Source organism: Octopus sinensis, linkage group LG22, assembly GCF_006345805.1.
Source record: "Octopus sinensis linkage group LG22, ASM634580v1, whole genome shotgun sequence".
In the NCBI taxonomy this organism is placed as follows: domain Eukaryota; kingdom Metazoa; phylum Mollusca; class Cephalopoda; order Octopoda; family Octopodidae; genus Octopus; species Octopus sinensis.
In genome coordinates, this window is record NC_043018.1 from 23,969,015 (window position 1) to 23,994,348 (window position 25,334).

Genomic DNA, 25,334 nt, shown 5'->3' on the forward strand with positions numbered 1-25,334 from the left:
ACTGTAACAGTGCTCTGCATAGTTACAGGCTGCCTCTTGGCTAGGCATAGTACCCGTTCAGCCACCTTGCCAGGGATATGGCAAAGTCATGGACTGCAGCCTGGTAGATTGTGAAGAAGTAGAAGAGCTCAAATGAGCCATTGATGCTTCCTACATAAATGCTGAGCAGAGGAATCCTAGATCAAAATCAGGATCAACAGGCTCTATCAAGAGAATAACTGAAATGCAGCTGTAGGTGTGGTGTCCATGGTTGTGTAATTAGCTAATGAAGAAACTCCCAATTCAAATTAATAATAATGCAATCGGTGGCAGAGAATCATGGGAATCCATAAAAGCAGCAAAAAGTTTTAAAAAAGACAATATTTACTCTTTTACTTGTTTCAGTCATTTGACTGTGGCCATTCTTCATAAATGACTTGCCCGACGACCTCACGCAACACACCCTTCTATTTGCCGACGATATCAAACTGGTCGCTCCTCGCAATGATATAGAGGATCTTCGTCGATGCCTCCACCAAATTTGGAAGTGGTCTAACGAATGGGACCTGTGTCTGAACGTGTCAAAGTGCTGTCATCTGCCTGTTGGCTCTCCTCCTGCAACTCAACTTGATTTCGAGCCGGGTCGTCTGCTGCTGGAGAGGACCGATCAGGTAAAGGACCTGGGTATCTTGGTGGATTCCTCCATTTCGCCTTCGGCCCAGTGCGTCCATGCTGCCAACAAAGCACGCGGAATTCTGTTCTTGATTCGACGGTCATTCGGAATGCTCACAGCAGCCATATTCCTACCACTCTATGTCACGCTGGTGAGACCCATATTGGAGTACGGGATTCAAGCCTCTTCTCCTTATCTCCTCAAAGACATACAGCATCTCAAAAGAGTCCAGAAGCTGGCTACCCGCATGGTTCATGGTCTCAAAAATTTGTCCTATGAAGAAAGGCTGAGGACGCTCGACCTTTATTCTCTTGAAAAACGCCGCCGCCGTGGTGATCTCATTCTCACCCACAACATCATAAGCGGAAAGTGTAACCTCTCGAAAGAGCTGTTCTTCACTCCTGCTCCAGAGCGTCGGCTGCGGGATCATTCCGAAAAGCTCTACCTGCGACGATTTCATCTCAATCGAAGGAGAGGAGCTTTCTCCGTCCGAGTTGCGGATCCGTGGAACAAGCTGCCAGACGAGATGGTGAAGATGCCAACGACCGCTTTGTTCAAAGCCTCCCTTGACCTCAAGTGGCCTGAACTCTTTACATGAACACCACCCTGTACTTAACTCCATGTCCCCCTACATGGCCTTGCTATTTGCTTTTGAGCCAAATTAACTAACTAACTAACCGCCTTTAATTGAGCAAATCGACCCCAGGACTTATTCTTTTGTAAGCCCAGTACTTATTCTATCGGTCTCTTTTGCCAAACCGCTAAGTTACGGGGACATAAACACACCCGCATCAGTTGTCAAGCAATGCTAGGAGGATAAACACAGACACACACACGCATATATATATATATATATATATATATACACATATACACGACGGGCTTCTTTCAGTTTCCGTCTACCAAATCCACTCACAAGGCTTTGGTCGGCCCGAGGCTATAGTAGAAGACACTTGCCCAAGGTGCCACGCAGTGGGACTGAACCCGGAACCATGTGGTTGGTAAACAAGCTACTTACCTCACTTAAATTTTAATATTTAGCACTCAACTTATTTAAATGTCCTTGAAACCAATTCAAAGGTATAGAATAAAATATTTTCACAAATTATGAAAATATACCACCTGTGGTGCACACAGCAGTCGTATGAAGTTTGCAACATGGTGCAGGTGGCAGTTACTGTGTCAAAGAATAAAAACATACTCCGATCAATAAACCATCTCAGTGCATGGAAAATAAAAACTTACAATTAAAAGAAAATCAGAAATAAAACATTTATTTACAAAAGAGAAAAACAGTTCATGTTTTAAGTTGACAGATTAAGAATTTAAGTTTTATGTACATATATATATATACATATATAAAGTATATACACGCATTCTATTTTAAGGTTATTTTTATTTTAACCATTTTTTTTTTCAAGCTAATAAAGTCTTGTATCGGTACTTATGTAGACAAATAATTATGTATATATGAGCATTACCTCTACAACCAATGTATGAATATATATCATCATCATCGTTTAACGTCCGCTTTCCATGCTGGCATGGGTTGGACGGTTTGACTGAGGACTGATGAGCCAGAGGCTGCACCAGGCTCAATGTGATCTGACAAATTTTCTACAGCTGGATGCTCTTCCTAATGCCAACCACTCCAAGCATGTAGTGGGTGCTTTTACATGCCACCATCACAAGGGCCAGTCAGGCAGTTCTGGCAACAACCACGCTCAAAAGGTGTTTTTACGTGTTACCTGCACGGGAGCCAGTCCGCCAGCACTGGCAACAATCACGCTCATCTTCCCACAGGCTTCAGACATGGAGGAGGTAGTGCTACCCTGGGTCAAGAGGGTGGCTGTGGGAAGACCCTATGTCTGGCAAGAGGACTCTACCCAATGCCACACAAGCAGGAGAACCCAGTCATGACTACATCACCCCTAACTACCTAGACTGCAAACCCTTCAATTATGTGTGGGGCACAGTTAAGCGACAGCCAACAAAACTCCTTCTAACACCAAAGATGAACTGAAGGCAAGGATTATGGCAGCATTCACCAACAAGGAGACCATCCAAAAGAGTTGCAGGAAACTCCGAAATCGTCTAGAGGTCATGGTTGAAGACAGTGGCGATTTTATCGAAATTTACTCTTTAGTATTTTAAGATATTTTTATGTAATTTTCGTAAGTATATGTTAAAATAAGATGTTAGGGTTATTTTCATTTTTGCATAATTTACATGACAGTTTATTCACTGCATCCTATATATACATCATACATATATACATTATACACACACAACTATATACATGTAAACATATGCACACATATAAATACATACACATATTTACATAAATACATGTGTATGTATACGTTTGTTCATTTGTTTAATGTATGCGCGTGTGTGTATATATATATATATATATATATGAATATGCACACACCTATATATACAGTCTGTTTCAATAGCAAATTTTATATATACATAGCTCTAACAGTGAATCATACACACATATTATATAAGTTTACCACACACCACACTACAAGTATATCACATACACACACAAGCAAAAATTTAAATGGGGATTAATACAACCAGTTCCATTACTCTATAATTGCTATTCAGAGTTCTATATCTCAGTCTATCAGCTTCGACGTGTCTGGCCTGCAACAGCAGTAGCAGGCTCTTCCATCTTAATGTCATTTTCATCTTCGTCTTCACATTTCGAGGCTGCTAGTCTTGCTGATTTAGTTCTATGTCGGCCGGGTGTAATGTTCCAAACCTTGTTTGCCTCAGGGATCCTTAAAGGAGAACTGAGGTGGATGACATTCTCAGCATTGTCTTGCAGTGAATTTAAGCTTGTTGACTGAAAAGATGTATTCCTTAAACTGTTTGGGGAGTTGTGCCGAATGGGGGAAGGTGGCGTCAGACTAATGTTTTGGTCGGAGTGAAATGTGACATTTTTAGACCTGCTGGCAACAAATGGAGTACTGATAGCACGGTTCATATAATTCTGTTCATCCGAACTGTTTATGACATCCTGTTTTGATTTTGAAGAATTGTTTGTAGAGCTGTCAGAACTTATTCTAAGAGACTGCCTCTTTTCTCCATTAATTTGCTGAAGTCTTTCAATTGATTTTTTCGCAGAATTCAAAATTGCTTTCTTAGATAAGGAAAGGGTTTCTAAATTTCTGCCCGGCTTTACAGCAGAAACAGGAACTTGGTTTGAGTTACGATTGTTATTCACATCATCAAATTCTTGCTCAGGAGAAGGAGATTTTTGAGCGATTTCTTGTTGTTCTTCATTTTCTTTTTGTTGCTGCTGCTGCTGCTGTTGTTGTTCTTCAAACTTACGTAAATCAAATTCGATTTCATCAGCAAGTTGCTTGTCCGTACCAAGAATCTGTTGAATTTCACTTTTGAAATCTTTAATGAGTTCTCGGAGATACAACATCAGCTCTTTTAACACTGGAGACCGTTTAGTTTCTAAGACAAGTTTTAGTGACGTAACAATCGGAACTATATTTTCTATCAAATTTTTCTTCATCACTTTTGAAATAAGATTTTTGTTCATTTTTGCAATAACAGCAGCAGCCATTTCCTCTTCGTCCATGTTACCTTCATTTTGTTTGTTGACAATTAAAGATATTTTGATTTCTTTACTACCAAGGATGGTTAAAGAATCCTGCAACACTGTAGTTCCGTCTTCATCAAGTTCAATGATTCCATCAACAACTCCTGCTAGGATTTCCTGATTCAGTTTTCCAGATAAGTTGATTTTATGCTCATCAGTCATGTGTTGAAGCATAAAAGTGTAAAGACGCCACCGTAGATCAAATTTGGATTTTCCACGTAGATCAAGGCTGTTTTTGTTGTTTTGATCTTGGGTAAATCTGTTATACATCGGATGTTTCTGGTAACGATTGAAGTAAAATATGCATTCAATAAAATGATAGAACATGATGTTTGGATTACGAACCAACAGACAATGAACAAAGCAAAACTCGGAGAACTTTTGCAGTTCTATTTGTTCATCTAAGTAAGTTGTGATGAAACGATAGAACAGTGGACCTTTCCATTTCAGATAATCTTCCTGGATGAGCATGGTGAGTAACGTCATGGTTTGTTTCCTGATCAAAGGAGAAACGTCATTGAGACATGTTGCTACCTTGGGAATATACTGATCGACAAGGGTAGTGTATCGTATACACAGGTCACACAAAATAAAGACCACGTTGTTGCGGATGGCTTCTTCTGATGATGTTTCCAGTTCTCGTACAAGTGCTGCAACACACTTTTTTGCAAGATCTTCGTTCTGAAGGCAGAATTTTCCGAGTGTAATGAATGCATGCCCTCTCACACGACTGCTTAACTTGGAACCGGCAAAATGAAGCAAAGTTTCATGATTTTTACCTGACTTTGTTTTAGATAAATTATCAAGACCATTTGTTTGGGAGGCGACTGATCCTTGGGAACATTTCAATACAAAATCCGAAATGCAAGGAGAAGCAATAATGCTCTGTACTACTAACAAAATATGTTTGATGGGATATGCTGGATGAAGTTGACAAACTTCTCCAAGAGTAAACAAATGACAAATAACTTTTTCTTCATCAACAGCAGTATTTTCTTTTTCAGACAAAATTAATTTGGATAAATATTTATCAGAAGCTTTCAGAATGTCCTGGCATAACGTTTTCAACTTGTTTTTCTCAAATTTATTGTCTTCAGTTAGTTTCTTGATGGTTGCCATAGTCATAGAAATTAAGTCGATAGGAGAACCGAATTGCAACAAACGCTTGCTGAGGTCAGCTACAAGTTTTTGCTTCTCTTCAAAAGGCACTGATTCAGCCACATTCAATAAAACTTTCAAAACATATTTACAAGTTGATGTACTCTCATTGCCACTATCTAATGAACAATTTTCATTCCAAAACTGAACTACAAAAGAGCAATCAAATTTTACTTTTGCAGTTGAAAGTTCTGAAAGCATCATCCAAGCTGCATTGTTATGTTCAGTACCTACGTGAGTTTTAAGCACATTGATGTGAAACACTTTGATCAGTTTCAACCTTGCCCACTGGCTAACAGCTCGTTGGAAATATCGCCGAAGGCTTTCTTCCTCTTCTCCGGCCATTATTTGTAATAAACTCCATGTCAACTGGTACTGACTTGATAGAGACCTATTATATGTACACAGATTCTGAAGGAGGACTTCTTCGAGGCACTTCATGCATTTTTCTTGTAAAGTAGTTTCACAATCCAAAATTAAAGGTAAAACTCCATTAAGCCAAGCTTTCTGAATGAAATAGCATGTTGGTAAATCAAATAGAAGGGAGCTGAGCGACTGCATAGCTTGCTTCCGAACAGACAAAGATGGGTCTCGGCATCTTTCCTCCAAAATATTTACACCCATTTGGCAGTCGTTCTGCAGCAACCGTACAAGACTTTCAAAAGCCTGAAGAGCTGATTTCCTCACAAAAACTTTTTCATCTGATGATCTCCTTTTAAGCATTGAAAGAACACCATAATTATCAGAAAGATTATTATCAACAGGACTAAAATCCAAGTTGACAAACGGTGTCTGTCCAGTGAAGACAATACCTTGATTAGGAGTTTTATTATTTTCAGAGTCTGAAATTGGAGTCACATTGTCAATTTCTAAATTTGGAAGACTTTCTAAATTTGAAGGCTTGCTGTCATATTCTTCATTTTGTGGCGTAAACAAACTTTGGCACGCATTTACAACTTTTTGATTCCTCGACCCTACACACTGGGAAAAGATTACAATTGCTCTTGAACGGACTGATGAAGAATTGTCGGAACAGCGGTCAACAACGTAACCGATATAATGCTTATGTTTTAAATATTCTTGTAGATCGGCAGGAACATCTACTGACTCTATCTCAGTTTTCGAAAGCAACAACGAAAAAATTTCAAGAGCCATCATTCGGTTGTTAGTTTTCGAAGTACTTATCAACACACCAACCCATTTTATCATTTCGGCATAACTGGTTTTGTCAAAAGCATCCATTATAGTCAAAATAGATTCTGCCACTTTGCTTCTATAATCTGTTTTGTCTGGAGTTTTAATACATAAATGTTGAATTAAAGTCCTCGCAGACTTCATTGCTGAATCTTTGTGCTGATGAAGAATGTCACATATAAATGAAATAGAATTCAGTCGGCATTGAGCGTAAGCAACAGGAATTGTTTGGGAGAAAACCACTTTGTTATTGAGGCCAAGCATTAATATGCTGCTCATTAGTTGTTTGTAAACAACGTTGATGATGGCAGCTGAGTTACCTTGAAAGCCGGAACATAACTGTTTTAAGGCAACATACGCCAACTCGACTGGATACTTAGCGGTGGAAGCAGTAAACGTACGGTTAATATGGTTGTCCAAACCTGCGTAGGGACGGATAAGCTCGGCCATAACTTGGATGCTTTTGTGAATTGAAGAATCGGATCCACGCAAAGAAAAATTCTGAACAAGTTGAATAAAAGCTTTTAGCGCACTAACCAAGGCTTTCTGTAGGATAATGTTATCTTGCGGAGAAAGTTCCTCTCCGTCACTTTCATCGCTTCCTTCGTCCCCGTCATCGTCATCCATCTCGACCGAAGGATTTCTACTCAATTTACGATTTTTGGCGCGGTTACTCTTCTGAGAATTCTTTTGTGAGAGTTTACGTTTTCTGTTTGCGCCGGCGCTCGACGTCCACCTCCGCAAAACGTCCAGGCACGAGTTCAATAACATCGGGTTAAAAATTTTAAAAGCGCCACTACCAGCAATGGATACGAGTTGAAAATAATTGCAAGAAGCCAACAGACCCGCATGTCTTTTTGTTGCACCCACTTTGGCTTTGGAAGAAGCAGATTCTATCAAATACGCCAGATAAGCGATGAAATGTTTGTAGGAAACATCACTTTCAACCAGAACAGTCCAAAAACTAACCTCGTTTGTTTCTCTGTTTATCCAGCAATCGAGCGAAGACTGAAGTTTAAGCAGATCTTCGATGTAGAAGTTGCTCTCTTCTAAATCGATTATCAAATCCTCCGGAATAGTGTCTAATTCAACGAAATCTTTTTCCCATGCCGACTTTACCCAGCTATCTTCCAGTTGATCAAGAGGCAAATCGTTTAGAATCGCGATAATTTGTTCGATGCCCGCCATAGTTTGAATTCTAGCCTCGTTTTCATATCTCTCAACCGCTTCCCTTTCCTTTAGATTCGCTCCCCTGTTTCTGATGAGCCGCTTATACCGCTAAATAAAAACTACAGTTCGCTTTAAGACTGTCTCATAGATGGAGGTGGGAGGGGACAGCGGTTAAATTGCTTGTTAATTAAAATCTTTATATATAAAAGTGAAGTTGTGTGTCTGTCTCCTACGATTTAGATTCCTAACTACTCCCACATTTTGCGGTGCAGTGAAACCAAAAGCGGGTATCTTATAGTCGTGATTCATATCGAGCCCTTCTGGGTATTAGCGCGCGTCTACGATGAGTCTACGATTAAAAAAAAAATAAGCGGGTATCTTATAGTCGTGATTCATATCGAGCCCTTCTGGGTATTAGCGCGCGTCTACGATGAGTCTACGATTTAAAAAAAAAAAGCGGGTATCTTATAGTCGTGATTCATATCGAGCCCTTCTGGGTATTAGCGCGCGTCTACGATGAGTCTACGATTTAAAAAAAATTTACCATCATTTTTTCGCTATTATATAAGGGAAGTAACTCTCTAAAAACGTCTACGATGAGTCAACGATTTAAAAAAAATTTACCATCATTTTTTTTCCATTTTTAATGCTTTTTTGTGCTATTTTTTGGCTATAACTCTCTAAAAATGCTTATATAGTTATTTCCCTTACAAACCCGAGCAACGCCGGGCGATACTGCTAGTTTAATAATAAATCTCTGAACGAGGTATAAACAGTAACTGCACGACAATGTGAGGTATACTTGCCATCTCAATATGGCTAACCACTAAGGGTGGGTGTTACTGTAGCTTGTAGCCCCAGGAGAACATCGTCTCCAGCTGGCTTTAGGCACAATTTCTGTGCTCTTATTGTATTTGCAAAGGGGGGTCATATGTATATGATTATATATGTATAATTAAAATTTACATTCCTTTAAAATTATTTTAGCAGAACCAACAAAAAGGCGAAGAAAGGGCAGAATTCTGGTTTAAGTACCCCACCCCCCACCATTTAACCCCTCATAACGTTTTCAGAAAATTGTAGCAAATTTGCTCTACACACGGGAATTTATACGATAATGCAGAAAAATAATTTTTGTATGATTTAAAGGTCGCTTTAGCTGTTGTTTTTAGCACAACTCACGACCCCCTGATACCTTTCTCGTTTTGTTTTTTTGTCACTGACTTGTATTGATATTTTTCGACATTTTCTTCCCATAAACACATTTAATGGAATGATGGTGCACCCAAGGATGGCGCACAGCTGGGACTTAAGAATAAAAATTCAGACTGTCTGTATTTTAAACTGATTTTTTTTTAATGCGCAATAATGCAAACTTTTAAGATTTATTAGGAAGTGGGGTAAAAAAATTTAAAAGGAAATTTGTTTTTTGGCATAATTGTATGAATTCCCATGAGTGGAACACAAATTCGGAAATTCAAAAACTAAAAACGTTAATAATAATAATAATAATAATAATAATAATAATAATAAAACATTGTGTACAGTGCTCAGGTGCACTACAACTCATCTAAAGTGTATGTATAGTACATAGGGTAATGTGCAAGCGTCAGGAAAAGAACAGTGCATGAGACATGACATACACATATGTGTATGAGTATGGGAGGGGGACAATCAGGTGTAGTTTTGGCGGATTTTGGAAAGCATGAGGGCCTTAAAGGATGCAGTGTCATGGCAGTCAACAACTGACGCAGGCAGTTTGTTCCATGCTTTAGCAACTCTGGGCGGGGTAAAAAATTTTAAAAGAAAATTTCTTTGGCATAATTGTATGAATTCCCCTGAGTGGAACACAAATTCGCAAAAGTTTTTGGAAATTCAAAAACTAAAAACGTCATGAGGAGTTACATGGGGTGCCTAAACCAGAATTCCACTGAAGGAAGTAGAATTATATGGCTGTATTTTCAATTTTATTTTCTCATCAATAATGAGGAGTGAGAAAAAATTCTCTTAATTTTGAGAGTGGGAGCAGGATCAAGGGATTTCTCTGATTGAGAAGCAGTCTTAAAAGATGAAATGAAATACAGACGAAAACATGGATTTCTACAACAGACACAAAGGCAGCAATTTGGTTAAAGAATGAAGTTGTTAAATCAACCCTGAACATATTACTGGTACTTATTTTCTCATAGGTCTGCAGGATAGGTGCTGCTGTGGGACTGAACAAAAGTAAACTCTACAAGGTGATTTCATCTATGCCAAGAGAATAGACTGGGTGGTCATGGCTGGAATGTTTTTGATCTTAAATCTCCCACCCCAGGACTGCACACAAGGTCCTGTTCTTGTGATGTGGTAGCTTGCATGCCCCAATGACTTTGAAAGCTATGCCAGTAGAACACAAACTCCTGGTGTGGCCTCTCATGCCAAACAGATCTATGCTCCATAGGCAGTGAAGGGCTTAAGTAAGTAAGGGCATGGGACTAAACAACAGCAACAGTAACAAAGATTTTTTCTCCATGCAATAGGACAGTTAGGAAGGTGGCAAGCAGGCAGAATCGTTTACATTCCAGGCAAAATGCTTAGCAGTAATTTCATCCATCATTACAATTATCATTATCATCATTTAATGTCCATTGTCCATGCTAGCATGGATTGGACAGTTTGACCAGGGCTGGTAAGCTGAGGGGCTGCACCAAACTCTGGTCTGATTGTCAGTCCCTCTGTTGGATCCACACTAGGCAGACTCTCCCTCTCCCGAGAGTTCTCCGCATTTAGCAGCCTTTCATAGTGGCACTTCCAAGCCTCCTCCTTCACAGGGTTACTAACTGCCAGTGACCCATCATCCATGCGAACACATTTCTCTCCTACCACATCACGATTTTCTCTGACACACTGTCTTGCAATCCAAAACACTTCAAGCCTCTAGTCCTCACAACACAGAACATTGGCAAACTTTCTCCTCTTTGCTTCTCCCCTGCCTATATACACCTGTCTTCTAGCCTCCCTCCTAGCTACTTGATATAATTCCCTGCTCCCACCACTCTTCCAGTCCTGCTTCTTTGTTATGATGACCTTGTCTATAGCATCATTCCACCACCATGTTACCTTAGGTCTGGTTGGGATTTTGCACCCACTACAGATTTGGTCTGTGGCACTAAGCAAACTTTCCTGCCACAATTCCTAGTTGCCATCTATATTACAAGTCTGTAATTCCTCTTCCTTCTCATCAAATTTGTCAATTAGGATGTCCCTAAATCTCTGACCATATGAAGGATTCTTAAGCTTCCATATTCTGAGTTCAAATTCTGCCAAGATCAACTTAGCCTTTCATCCTTTTGGAGTTGGTAAAAATAAGTACCAGTGAAATACTGAAGTCATTGTAATCGACTTACCTGCTCCCCTGAAATTTCTGACCTTATGCCAAAATTTTAAATCAAGATGTAGACTGTTAGGAGCATGAAAGTAGGTTAGTATGGGAGTGCACATTCATAAGGTCAGGAGTTCAATTTCAGAAACAGAGGATGCATTATGTACTTGAGCAAAGCACTTTATTTCATATCACTCTAGTCCACTCACCTGTATATGAAAGCCAGCCTAGAGCTCTCTTTCATTCTACCTGTCTCATCATCAATGTTTTACTGGGTCAAGGGAGGGCAAACCAAGATGGTTTCTACATCTGCTCACGGCTACATAGTTACCTGAAACAACTATCAAAAGCATAAGAGTAGGTGAGCCAAGAAGGCCCTAGTCTCTACTCACAACTATATATGCACCGGAAAACAGTGAGAGCATAAGGATGGATGAATCCTAATGCTAGGCACCTAAATTCGTAAAAGCCACTTAGTTTCACATTTTGGCACAAGGCCAGCAGTTTCAGGGAAGCAGGTAAATCAGTTACATTGACCCCAGTGTTCAACTGGTACTCATCTTATTGAACCCAAAACGATAAAAGGTAGAATCAACCTTGGTGCCATTTGAACTGAGAATGTAAAGCTAGAAGAAATGTCGCTAAGCACTTTTTCTGGTATTCTATTATTTATTTCAGTCATTTGACTGTGGTCATGCTGGAGCACTGCCTTTAGCCAGACAAATCAAACCCAGGACTTATTCTTTGTAATACTAGTACTTATCCTATCAGTCTCTTTTTCTGAACCGCTAAGTTACGGGGACGTAAACACACCAACATCAGTTGTCAATCAATGATGGGGAACAAACACAGACACACACACATATTTATATAACGGTTTCTTTCAGTTTCCGTCATGGAAGTTTTGAAGGATGCAGTTCTCCGAAAACTAACAACTGACGCCGGCAGTTTGTTCCATGCTTCAGCAACTCTCAGCGTGAAAAAATGTTTCCTAAAGTCATGGGAGCTGTGCTGTTTTCTGACTTTGTAAATATGTCCATGGGTGGAGTTTGAAAAGGTGCTCAGAGTTATTGTTTGTAAGATGGTTAATAATTTTATGGGTGTCTGCCAAGTCAGCTGCCAGACGTCAGAGTTTCAATGTGTTCATGCCCAGGGAAGTAAGGCGTTCAGAATATGGCAAATGCCTGATGGAGGGTATTCTTTTGGTTGCACATCGCTGAACGGCTTCCAGACGATTAATATCCTGGGCAAGATGGGGGTTCCAGACTGGTGATGCAAATTCCAGGTGAAGTCTTACCATAGCTATATAAAGCCGCAGATAGATAGCCGGAGAGTGGCTCACAAAGGACACCCCTATTGGTTGTCTCCTAATGGACTGTGCCATAATATAAATGGACATATGCAGAGGGACTTCAGAGCAGTGTAAAGCTGAGAGTTGTGTATTGTTGAGGGTTATTACCAGTACCCTGAGTAGAATGATTTGCGAGGACATTATTAATATCCAGTTATATCGACATTGAACATACAATACAACAAATAATAAAGCCGACTCTGACGGGATTGCAATCCGGAATGTAAAGCATTTTATTTGGTGCACTATAAATTCTGCTCAAAACATAAATTTATGGAAAATAATGACAAAACATTTTTTTTATTGAAAACTATATATTATTTATTTTATTTTTTACCTTTTGAGATTGCAAGATACAACCACATACATACATTTATATACATATTTAAATACATGCATACATATCCATATGAATTTACACACACACACGCGCGCGCATGCATTTTCACACATACACAAAAAGTAACAATAATTATTAGTTGATATTTTCGTGTAAATTAATATATTAACTGACTTAACAATACAAATAAGGTAAGCAATATTTGAATAGGGGTGAGAGGGCGATGAATATGCATCACTCTCACCACCAGTCAAGCAGAGAAAATATTTATTACAATACTGAAGTTGACTACTTTTCCATTACTCCAAATTTCTTGCTGAATAGGCAATCAGCAGATTTTAATAAATGTCAGCAGGGAGGTGTATCAGCAAAAAAAAAAAAGTGTTTCCAATGTCAATGGGCTTCTTTCAATAACATTCAGCATCACGTGATACCATAAAGTAAACTTTAGGTTTGACTTATTTATATCAGATGGTCAAATGCATCAAAAAAATATTCCTAATACTAACAATTTTTCCATTGCCTTTCAACAGTACAAGACAGTAGGCTGTAAACTACCAGTCAATCTTGTTAAAATCTGGGAGTTCAATTTGATTCTATTGCTCCGTCATAGTTTGCCAGGCAGAACTTATTTTCATGAGCATTTTTACGTTTTCTCTCTCTCTAATTAAAATATATGTTAGCTTCCAGAATATATGAGACTTCTAAGCAATAGCTAGCTGATGGTACTTTGTACCATTTATATATGGAGTGCTGTATTCAATAACTAAGAACTTGATATTACAATTGTCATTTAATTATTTAATTAACATTTATTTAATTACCATAACATAAGGTTGTGACATTCCCCTTTCTATCATGCCTGAAAATGGATTTGTCGTTCAAGTGGGAGCATTTAAAGTAACCTCCATTCACACCAGTATAACACTTTATGTTAAGCATTTTCCATCCAAATGACAGTTCTTGTTAGTCCTACAGTTACACACAATCTCTAGAGAGTGATACAAATTGGCTTCCAAAGTTTACTCTTTATAATACAGCCAATTTTTCATACAGTTATAATTTGTTTTGATATTCATCATCATCATTTAAAGTCTGCCTTCCATGCTGGCATGGGTTGGACACTTTGACAGGAGCCAGCCAGGTGATGCCAGACTTCTGTGTCTGTTTTGGCATGGTTTTTTAATACATGTGGTACTTGTAACTGTTTAGGAAGTGATTTTATTTCTCAATTTTTTTCTTTTTATTGGTACTAAAAATTGTTAGCAATGTTTCATAATAATCATTCGAAATTTTTGTTAAAAAAAAAAAAGAAAAAGAAAAATGTTTAAATCAGATGATGTTGCATTTTCTGGGGGTTTTTTTGTCATTTTTCCTCCTTTTTTAGTAAGTAATTATTAATGTTGATAAGATTTCTTTTCATTCACATACAATAGCTGCTGTTCCATTAAGAAAATAAAGTAATAGAAAAATCATACTTAATAATAATAATAACTATAATTATAATTATTATTATTTCTAGCACAGGGTCAATCAATACCATCAATCTCAGTACTTGACTGGTACTTTATTTTATCAGCCCCAAAAAGGATGAAAGGCAAAGCTGACCATGGCAGGAACTGAACATAATAATAATAATAACATTTGCATCATTTACATATTAATGATAACATGTATATATAAACACACACACACACACACACACACACACAACACACACACAAACTGGAACTCTCACACGTAATTTCAACATCCGTTTATTATTAACATTGAATGCATTTTATAATTTTAGATTCCTTTGATTGTATTATCTGGTTTACCTATTTTATATGTATACACACATACATGTACATACAGATACATATATAAATATACATACACAGACACTGACAGGCATACACATATGCGCATATATATATGTGTGTGTGTGTGTGTGGTGTGTGTATACACTATATATATATATATACATACATACATACATATAAGCATACATATACATTCACATATATACATAAGTATCTATGTGTGTGTGTGTGTGTGTGTATATATATATATATATATATACATATATATATATACATACACAACACACACATTATATATATATATGTATGTATATATATATACACACACACACATATATATACATGCACACACTGTCAGTATGTGTGTGAGTATGTCTGGAATGATGATTATCAAATTTGATTGGTAAACTTCAAAGACACTGCTTTTCTGCATAGGGGTTCTATATGGAAATGCTGATCCTAGTCTGAGGGGACACACAGACATTCTACTATGACATTCACGTAAGTTTGACATTAGTCTGAGATTCAGCAGTGTCTTCATCCATTTCTTCCCAAATCTGGAATAAATCAAAGAAATACATCATATTATTATTATTATTATAAAATGTATCTTTCTGGATGATGGAGTGTGTTCTATGTATACATCATATATACATGTGTGTGTGTGTGTGAGTGAGAGAGACAGAGAGAGAGAGAGTGTGTATTTCCATACATATGCAGGTTGTAGTACTGTGGATGTGTGCTTCCATAAGTGTGTGTGTGTGTGTGTTTATTTTGAGATTTATGAAAATCTGTACAGAAATTCATGCTGAAATCTATGCTTGTGTGGACATGTGAATCTATTTTTCTCTCTCTCTTTTCACAAACCTAACACACATACACACACACTTTCCAGAAGTTTATCATTTAAGTATATATGAGCATGTCCAGATATGCAAGTATATGCATGAGAAAATATACATAAAACAAAACATACAAATCTGCACATATATGATTGATTGATTCTAGTTTCAGCTCATGAGCTGTGGCCATGCTGGGGCACCGCCATTTAAAATTTCTGTGCAGCCCCCAGTGAGAAACGAACTCACGACCCCTGGTTTACAAGACCAGTGCTCTAACCTCTGAGCTATATATATATATATATATATACATGCATTCAAAAATACCCTGTGGCTGATGTTGAAGTTCCAATGGAGGAGCCTTGGATCTAAGTTAGAAACCAGCTCTTTCTCTATTGGCAAGAAATCATGAAATAAAAACTGAATAATGACACATATATAGTAGTGTAGGCATGGCAGCGTGGTAAAGAGGTTCAAATTGCAAGCTTAGGGTTTGGGGTTCAGGCACACTTCATAACACCTTTAGTAAATACCTTCTGCTGTGGCCAGAGACCACCCAATACCTTGTGAGTGGGTCTGACGGAGGAAAATTGTACAAAATCCATTGTCATCATCATCATCATTATTTAACATCCATTGACCATACTGACATGGTTTCAACAGTTTGACCAGGGCTGTCAAACTGGAAGGCTGCACCAGACTCCAGTCTGATTTGGCATGGTTTCCTACAGCTGGAAGCCCTTCCTAACACCAACCATTCTGAGAGTGTAATAGGTGCCACAACTGTGATTTTGCTCGGCTTGATGGCTCTTCTTCTCAAGCACAATATAACACCAAAGGTCTTGGTCATTGCTTCCATAAGGCCTAATGCTCAAAAGGAACTCAGCTACTTTGCCTCCTTGAGCCCCAACACTTGAAAGGAACTCGGTCACTTTGCCTCCATGAGGCCCAACACTCAAAAGGAACTCAGCCACTTTGCCTCTGTGAGGCCTAACGCTTGAAAGGAACTCAACCATTTTTCCGCCATGAGGCCCAATGTTTGAACTGTGCTCTTTACGTGCCACTGGCACAGGTGCCAATTATGTGGCACCAGCATCGGCCATGACTATGATTTCACTTGGCTTGACAGGTCTTCTCAAGCACAGTGTATTGCCAAAGGTCTCAGACACTAATCATAGCCTCTGTGAGACTCAAAGTTCAAAGATCATGCTGCATCACTTTGTTGCACCACTTTGTTGCACGTCTTCCTGGGTCTGCTTCTGTGACAGATTCCCTCCACAGTTAGAGATTGGCACTTCTTTACACAGCTGTCCTCATCCATATGCATCACATGACTTGTGTGTATGGTAAGTTCCAAACCTGCATATATATGTGTGTGTGTGTGTTTGTGTGTGAATATATATATATTTATTGTTTGTGCATGTGACAATGCATGTTAATCAATAGAGAATATACCTGTATGATATTATCTAAACCGAAGAGGACACCATCTTCATAGGAATTCTTCTTCCAGCGGCTGCGGTGGTCAATTTGGATGTGGTCTGGTACAGGAGTTGTCTTTGTGAAATCTATTAGCCAGACCCCAGTTTTGCCAGTGCTGTCATATATTGCCAATAACGAACTTCCAATTAACTGAAAAAAAAAAAAAAGAGAAAAAAATTATTGTTAAATACAAACTTCTTTTGAGTCGTCCCTCACTACAATACTTGTTGATGCTTATTTTAATTTTCAGAATAAGCACAAGGCCAGAAATTTGGTGGAGTGAGGCAGGGAAGTGTATAATTGATTGTATGTAACTAGTATTTATTCTTTCCACCCTAGAGGGATGGAAAGTAAAAGCTGATCTAAGTGGAATTTGAACTCAAAATAAAGTGAAGAGTTGCCCAACACTCTCATGGTTCTTCCAATCCACCACCTAAAAGGTTATTATTATGTTGACTTCAAATTTTGGCACAATGCCAGCAATTTAGAAGGAAGGATTAAGTTGATTATATCAACACTTGAATTTAACTGGTACTTATTTTATCAACCCTGAAAGGATGAAAGACAAAGTCAACCTTGGTGGAATTTGAACTCAAAACATAAAAAACAGATGAAATGCTGCTAAGCATTTTGTGTGGCATGTGTGGGATGACGTCAGCAGCTGGGGAGCTGACCGGAACTTGGGGCTGAGCGGAAGGGGCAGCGGTGACACGCGTGCAGCGAGGGCAGGATTCTGCCTTTTTTCGAGTCAGGTCGCCGAGTGGGTAAGACGGGTCAGCATGTTGTTAAGGTTTGGGAGAAGCAGCTGCTATCTCTAGCATTCGGGTCGGGCTGTGTTGAAGGATCCATTACCGCTGAAGGGTCTCCATCTGAGCGAAGATAAGGTAGGTGCCTTTATTTCGAATCTCTCGCATACACCACAGCATGCTAATGATTCTGCTAGCACATCACCTTACCTTAATCAAATATTAAGAGGGAATGGGGAAAGAGGAAGGAAAGGAATGGGATGGAGTAGTTTAGGTAAGAAGTGACTTTTACCTGGTGTTTCATGAAAAATGTTGATGATTCTAAAACGGAACGCATCTCTCTGAGACGCCGAAGAAACGAGTGTCGTACTACTTTGTTTCGCAAAAATTTGTGAATGATATGTGTAACCTGGGGAAGAGAGAAAAACAAAATGAACAAAACAAATATATGGATTAAAAGCCATGCTAACGTTGTAAACATTACTGACCAAATATACTCGATGTGTTTTGCTTGTTTGCTGAGGTACAGCATTCAGGGGATGACTCCTGTTTAGCACTGGGTGTTAAAACACCTGAGATTCCTAGACATGGAAGACAATTCACCTCCAATCTCTTTCAGGTGTGATGGATACCGATATTTCACTATTTTTGTGACTTGTCAACATCATGTACCTGAATCAGACGGGGGACAAACTCAATGACCAACCTATAACTCTATACAAATAGTGTCAGAACTACTTGCTGGCATGCTACAGCAATGCATATATAAGATTAAATTGAATTCTGAATTAAAACCAGCACTAGCCATTTCAAAAGTTTGATTACAACAAAACATAAGTCCTCACAAGAGTGTTCATAATGTAGTTAACATATGTAGTGATGTTGTTTAGCTCCAGGTCAACCCTAAGCAAACTTCTGAGCGAAGATGTTCCAGTTGTGACCATGCTTTTCCTTTTTGTTTCTCCTAGGCATAGTGTATGTACCTGAACCCGTCTAACACCTGTGGACATATTTACAAAGTCAGAAAACAGCACAGTTCCCATGACTTTAGGAGACATTTTTTCACGCTGAGAGTTGCTGAAGCATGGAACAAACTGCTGGCATCAGTTGTTAGTTGTCGGAGCACTGCATCCTTCAAAACTTCCATGCTTTCTGAGATTCGCCAACACTACACCTGATTTTCTCCCCTCCATACACACACAAGTATGTATCTGACTCCTACATTGTTCGCTTTCCAGACATTTGTACATTACTGCATATACTTTATATGCACTGTCTGACAAGTTGTGGTGCATTTGAGCACTGTATACAATAATTTTATTATCATCATCATCATCATTTAACGTCCGCTGCACCAGGACCAGTCTGATCTGGCAGTGTTTCTACAGCTGGATGCCCTTCCTAACACCAACCACTCCGTGAGTGTAGTGGGTGCTTTTTACGTACCACCGGCACAGGTGCCAGACGGGGCTGGCAGACGACCACGATTGGATGGTGCTTTTTATGTGCCACCGGCACGGGAACCAGACGAAGCTGGCAACGGCCACGGTCGGATGGTGCTTTTTATGTGCCACCGACACGGAGGCCAGTCGGGCGGCACTATTATATTATTATCAACTGTATGCTTCATTTCTTTTTTAAGATTATTGGTTGTGATTTAAAGGAGATTTGATTGCTATTTCTAGAAGCCAGAGCAAAAGAAAGGTTCCTTTATTGGCTTTTGTGTAAAAATGTGATCCATATATGTGAATATTTGTTTATTTAAAACCATAGTCTTTGATTCAGGGAAATTTGAGAAATCCAGCAGGGGGAAATTCTTTATCGTTTTTTGTTCTATTATGCACTCAATTTATTTTCCTTAATACTGATGTTAATATTAAATTGACGCTGCAGTAAAAGATTTAAGTTAATTTTAATCTCTGTGTATAAAAGACTACTTTTTCTTATACACCGGAGTAAATTGGGAAATTGAACTGGTAAAGGGAGATAATTACCAATACATCTTTTATAATTATTTCCCTTCGTAACATTCTTCGCTGGAGATGATATATTTTGCAAAAACACTTCACTCAAAGAAACGCTCTTGTATTCCACCTTCTCATCATGAACAATCTCGGAATAAAAGCCGCAAAGTCACTACAAATGCTAGATTTCACAACCTCGGACGATCGTACTTACTGAACCGATGTACGTACGTACGTACATACATACATACATACATACATACACACACACATACGTCTGGTGGTGTGGGCTTTGGCCTAGTCACCCGTATTGTAAACCAGTATAAGGGCTGTACAGGCACTATACAGAGATGCCGTCAATGGGGTTAGGATTGGAAATGAGTATAGTGAAGAATTCCGGGTAGAAGTAGGGGTCTACCAAGGATCAGCCCTCAGCCACCACTTATTCATCATAGTCCTCCAGATAATAACAGAGAAATTCAAGACAAGTTGCCCCTGGGAACTCCTCTATGCTGATGATCTGGCCCTCATAGCAGAATCACAACCAGAACTAGAGAAGAAGCTTCAAATCTGGAAGCAAGGTTTAGAATCGAAAGGCCTTAGAGTCAATGGTGCAAAGACCAAAGTTCTAGTTAGTAGGAAGACGAACACATCACATGACCCTTCATGTAGGTGGCCCTGCTCGATCTTTAGAAAAGGTGTAGGTAGAAATTCCATTGGATGCTAATGGGCTAGACATTATCTCTGAGTTTACCTGTCTCTCTCACTTCAGCATCTCTCTGGTAATAGGAATGTTCCGTCATTGACTAGCAATGCGTAGCATTCTCATGGTTATGTCGATCCAATAGTGATCATCACTCATGACTCTGAGGCTGAGTTACTTTCATACAACTCACATTTGATATTATGAAGCAGAGGAAATAAAACAATAAAGATTCTAAATCTATGGACTTACTTGTTCTCTTGTTTTGACTTTTTTCAAATTAGCATTTGGTGCTTCTCCAGACATCTGCAACAGATACAGAGGATGATTAACTCAGCAGAATTTTTAAATGGTTTTTCTCACACAGACAGACACAAAAATAGACATGTACAAACATACACTGAAACATATATAGTTATACAGTACACATAAACAAACACACACACACACACACATATATATTTATATACATATATATATACATTCTGTTGTGTCTGGGGAGGGTCATTTGCTTTTTGTGCCTTATAATGTAACACACTCACTGGTAAAATTTCCAGACTATTGAAAAGGTTGCAAGACGCAAAAAAAATTTTAGGAAAATAAAAATAAGCGGAAATTTTACCGGTGAGTGTGTTACATTATAAGGCACAAAAAGAAAATTATTTCCCCAGACACAACAGAATATGCTTCAACACACAAACTCATATAAAGAATCTTGCAAACCAAATCCAAAAACAGAATATATATATATATATATATATACATATATATATGTGTGTGTGTGTGACTTTGGAGGGATATGTTACCTGGGCGGATACTGTATTGGCTCTTAGTTAAGTTCCAATTAATGGCTAACAACTTAATGTCTGTGATTACTATTGTTGTTAATCACTCTGTGAATTCTTTTGATGGTTAATTCCATGTAAATGCTTTGCTGGATGGTAAAAACTGTCTGGAGTATATATTATTATTAATAATAATAAACAGTATGGAGACTTCAACATCCACAAAATTTATTTTATGACTTAATACTTACATATAAATGTGTGTGTGTGTCTGTGTGTATATATATATATACACACACACACACATATACATGGTTCCGGGTTCAGTCCCACTGCATGGCACCTTGGGCAAGTGTCTTCTACTATAGCCTCAGGCCAACCAAAGCCTTGTGAGTGGAATTCGTAGACGGTAACTGAAAGAAGCCTGTTGTATATATGTATATATATATATATATATATATATGTATGTGTGATTATATGTTTGTGTGCCTGTGTTTGTCGCCCCAACATTGCTTGATAACCGATGCTGGTGTGTTTATGTCCCCGTAACTTAGCAGTTCGATAAAAGAGACCGATAGAATAAGTACTAGTATTACAAAGAATAAGACCTGGGGTCGATTTGCTCGACTAAAGGTGGTGCTCCAGCATGGCCACAGTCACATGACTGAAACAAGTAAAAGAGTATATATATTATATATATATATATATATATATATATATATATATATATATATATATACAAAATTAGAGAATGGAGAAATATACTTAAATCAGTAAAACATCAACTATCCGATGATACTCAATCCATACTTTAATACACCATTACATATGAGTAAAGGCAATGCATAAAATGAAATGAGATATACAGTAATAGTAAAAAGATAAAGAGATATAAGTAAAAAATTTTCAAATATAATATGCAAATAAATCAAAACTGACAGCTGTTTTGGCAGTGAGGACAGTCATACCTCATTTAACCTATAAGCCATAAAGGCAGGTATAAATGAGGCATTAACAAGGATGCCCCACGGCCTCTTCAGAGAATTAAATTAAATTTGTTATAATAGTGAAAAATATTATACAATCATATACATATAAATATAAAAATATAAAAATGTAAAATATAAAAACTTATACATCATAATGCTACACTTATATAATATAATACACATTTGTACAAAAAAGGAAGGTAAACAGAACAAAATAAAACAAAATATATAATAGTGTATATTAATATCAATAAGTACCGATATTATACATATTTGGCTATAGTTCTTTTATATATATAAAAAAAAGGCTAACATATATGGAGATGAAAAATAATAATTAAATCCGTGGTACAGTTCATAAGATTCTAAAGCTATAAAAGTTAATAAAAATTACTATTAATAATAATAATAATAATAATAATAATAATAATAATAATAATAATAAAAAAATATAATAAAAAATAGATACAGTTAAGTTAGCACCAAGTCCATCCTTACAAGATCGAAATTATTATTTTTCATCTCCATATATGTTAGCCTTTTTTTTATATATATAAAAAAACTATTAGCCAAATATGTATAATATCGGTACTTATTGATATTAATATATACACTATTATATATTTTGTTTTATTTTGTTCTGTTTACCTTCCTTTTTGTACAAATGTGTATTATATTATATAAGTGTAGCATTATGATGTATAAGTTTTTATATTTTACATTTTTATATTTTATATTTATATGTATATGATTGTATAATATTTTTCACTATTATAACAAATTTAATTTAATTCTCTGAAGAGGCCGGGGCATCTTGTTAATGCCTCATTTATACCTGCCTTTATGGCTATAGGTTAAATGAGGTATGACTGTCCTCACTGCCGAAACAGCTGTCAGTTTTGATTTATTTGCATATTATATTTGAAAATTTTTTACTTATATCTCTTTATCTTTTTACTATTACTGTATATCATTTCATTTTATGTATTGCCTTTACTCATATGTAATGGTGTATTAAAGTATATGGATTGAGTATCATCGGATAGTTGATGTTTTACTGATTTAAGTATATTTCTCCATTCTCTAATTTTGTAGTATTAATTTACGGTAATATTATTACCTTTACCCATATAATGCAATAGATGAACTGATTGTTTGACAATTTTTAACATCTATGTATTAATTTTGTTGGGTACCTATCTAGCAGTATATTGGATATATATTATCCCATGGTGGGTTGAATTTTCAACCCCTATCTCATTTTATATATATATATATATATATATATATATATATATATACATATATATATACATGCAATGAGTATATAAGGATAAATTATCCTGGCAGGTACCATACAAGTACTCAGGTATATATTTCTTTACTACCCACAAGGGGATAAACACAGAGGGGACAAACAAGGACAGACAAACGGATTATGTCGATTATATCGACCCCAGTGCGTAACTCGTGCTTAATTTATCGACCCTGAAAGGATGAAAGGCAAAGTCGACCTCGGCAGAATTTGAACTCAGAACGTAGCGGCAGACGAAATACGGCTACGCATTTCGCCAGGTGTGCTAACGTTTCTGCCAGCTCGCCGCAGTACTCAGGTATAGTCTAGGTTCAGGCTAAGTGCATTGAGTAGTAAGAAGCATCTAGGATTACTTAGGGTGAGCAATCCCACTGTAATTAGGGTTAGGTCAGCCTTTGGTCAACCTGGGCTATAGTAGAAGACATTGGCCCAAGGTGCCATGCAGTGGGACTGATCCTGAAACCATGTGGTTGGGAAGAAAAATTCTTAACCATACAGCCACACCTTTGTATAAGATATGACATTACATTGTATTCATTTGTCTAGATTACAAAATGTCAATTATTATTATTTGGGGTAAAAATGTTCTAAATATATTCTGGAAAACAAGGTGGTTGTTACTGTCATTGAACATGTTCTTACTTTTCCCCTTTCTGTAAATCTCTCTCTCCCTCTCTCCTCTCCTCTTTTATCTATCACAAATTTCTATGGTCACAATTTAGCAGGCAACTATACAATATAGTTTATTTATATCTTGCTGGGTTTTGTCTTGGTTACAATAGACTTCAATTCCAGGGTTGTTAACATAAATACTATTGGCACAGGTGTGGCTGTGTGGATAAGAAGTTCACTTTCCAACCACATGTTCTTAGGTTCAGTCCCACTGCATGGCACCATGAGCAAGTGTTTTCAACTACAGCCCCAAGATGACCAAAGCCTTGTGAGTAGATCTGGTAGACAAAAACTGAAAGAAGCCCACAGTGTGAGTATGGGGTGGAGGTTATTCACAGTATGTAATGTTGGGCCATGGGGAAATATTACTTTACTTGGAAACAAATGAAGGGTGGTGACAGGAAGGGCATCCAGCTGTAGAAGTCAGTAACATACACCCACACAGACATGTACATATACGCAACAGGCTTTTTTCTGTCAGCTAAATCCACTAAGAAGGCTAGAGTAGAAGACACTTGCCAAAATTTCCATGTGGTTGGACTGACCTCAAAACTAAATGGTTGGGAAGCAAACATCCTACCATGGAGTCTGCACACACCTATATTTTCAAAAATTTCACATTCTCTTTCTGGAAATCATTACTTTTGCTAGGATCATTTAACATTACAAACATACCAAGAAATTGAAACATCCGGTTCAAGGTTTTCCACATGTTATTACTTTTAACTTACAAGCAATTGTTGCAAGCATGATTTTTTCTGTGGCTTTATTGGGCTAATGGGACGTTCTAAAAATTTTAAACTTGAATGACAGCTCAACCAACACTAGACTCTTTTTATCAATACTGTACTATATTTAAACTTTTATGAAGATCTTTCTTACTGTTGTTCACTCCAAAATAGAATGTTTGCTTCTATCAAACAAACAAACATTCCACTGTAAGCTTAAGTTTTATGCTGCTATCTTGCCTCGATGAATTCTGGCTCTAAATTAATGAAATGTCGTGGATATATCTGCGACTTTATATAGCTATGGTAAGACCTCACCTGGAATTTGTATCACCGGTCTGGAACCCCTATCTTGCCCAGGATATTAATCGTCTGGAAGCCGTTCAGCGACGTGCAACCAAAAGAATACCCTCCATCAGGCATTTGCCATATTCTGAACGCCTTAAAATGAC

General features: G+C 37.6%; 2 protein-coding genes across 6 annotated transcripts in view; both read right to left on the reverse strand.

Moving 5' to 3' along the window:
* Positions 1–3,089: 3,089 nt before the first annotated feature.
* On the reverse strand, positions 3,090–7,879 carry LOC115223131 (condensin-2 complex subunit D3-like). The gene has a single exon (XM_029793545.2). The coding sequence runs from the start codon at positions 7,815–7,817 to the stop codon at positions 3,288–3,290; it is 4,530 nt and encodes a 1,509-aa protein (XP_029649405.1). The 5' UTR covers positions 7,818–7,879; the 3' UTR covers positions 3,090–3,287.
* A 7,078-nt stretch (positions 7,880–14,957) lies between these two features.
* Positions 14,958–25,334, reverse strand: part of LOC115223237 (inositol-trisphosphate 3-kinase homolog) — a 70,176-nt gene continuing 59,799 nt past the window's right edge. For all 5 annotated transcript variants that reach the window (XM_029793730.2, XM_036512082.1, XM_036512083.1 and 2 more), the window contains 4 exons: positions 20,646–20,699; positions 18,019–18,135; positions 16,954–17,130; positions 14,958–15,216 (listed from right to left, as the gene is read on the reverse strand). In XM_029793730.2, the coding sequence (XP_029649590.1) occupies positions 15,157–15,216; positions 16,954–17,130; positions 18,019–18,135; positions 20,646–20,699 (408 nt within the window). In that variant the 3' untranslated portion in view covers positions 14,958–15,156. The remainder of the gene's footprint in view (positions 15,217–16,953; positions 17,131–18,018; positions 18,136–20,645; positions 20,700–25,334) is intronic.

Bases quoted from the DNA above. Each gene is read 5' to 3' on its own strand.
- LOC115223131 (XM_029793545.2), bottom strand. From the start codon at position 7,817: ATGGCGGGCATCGAACAAATTATCGCGATTCTAAACGATTTGCCTCTT.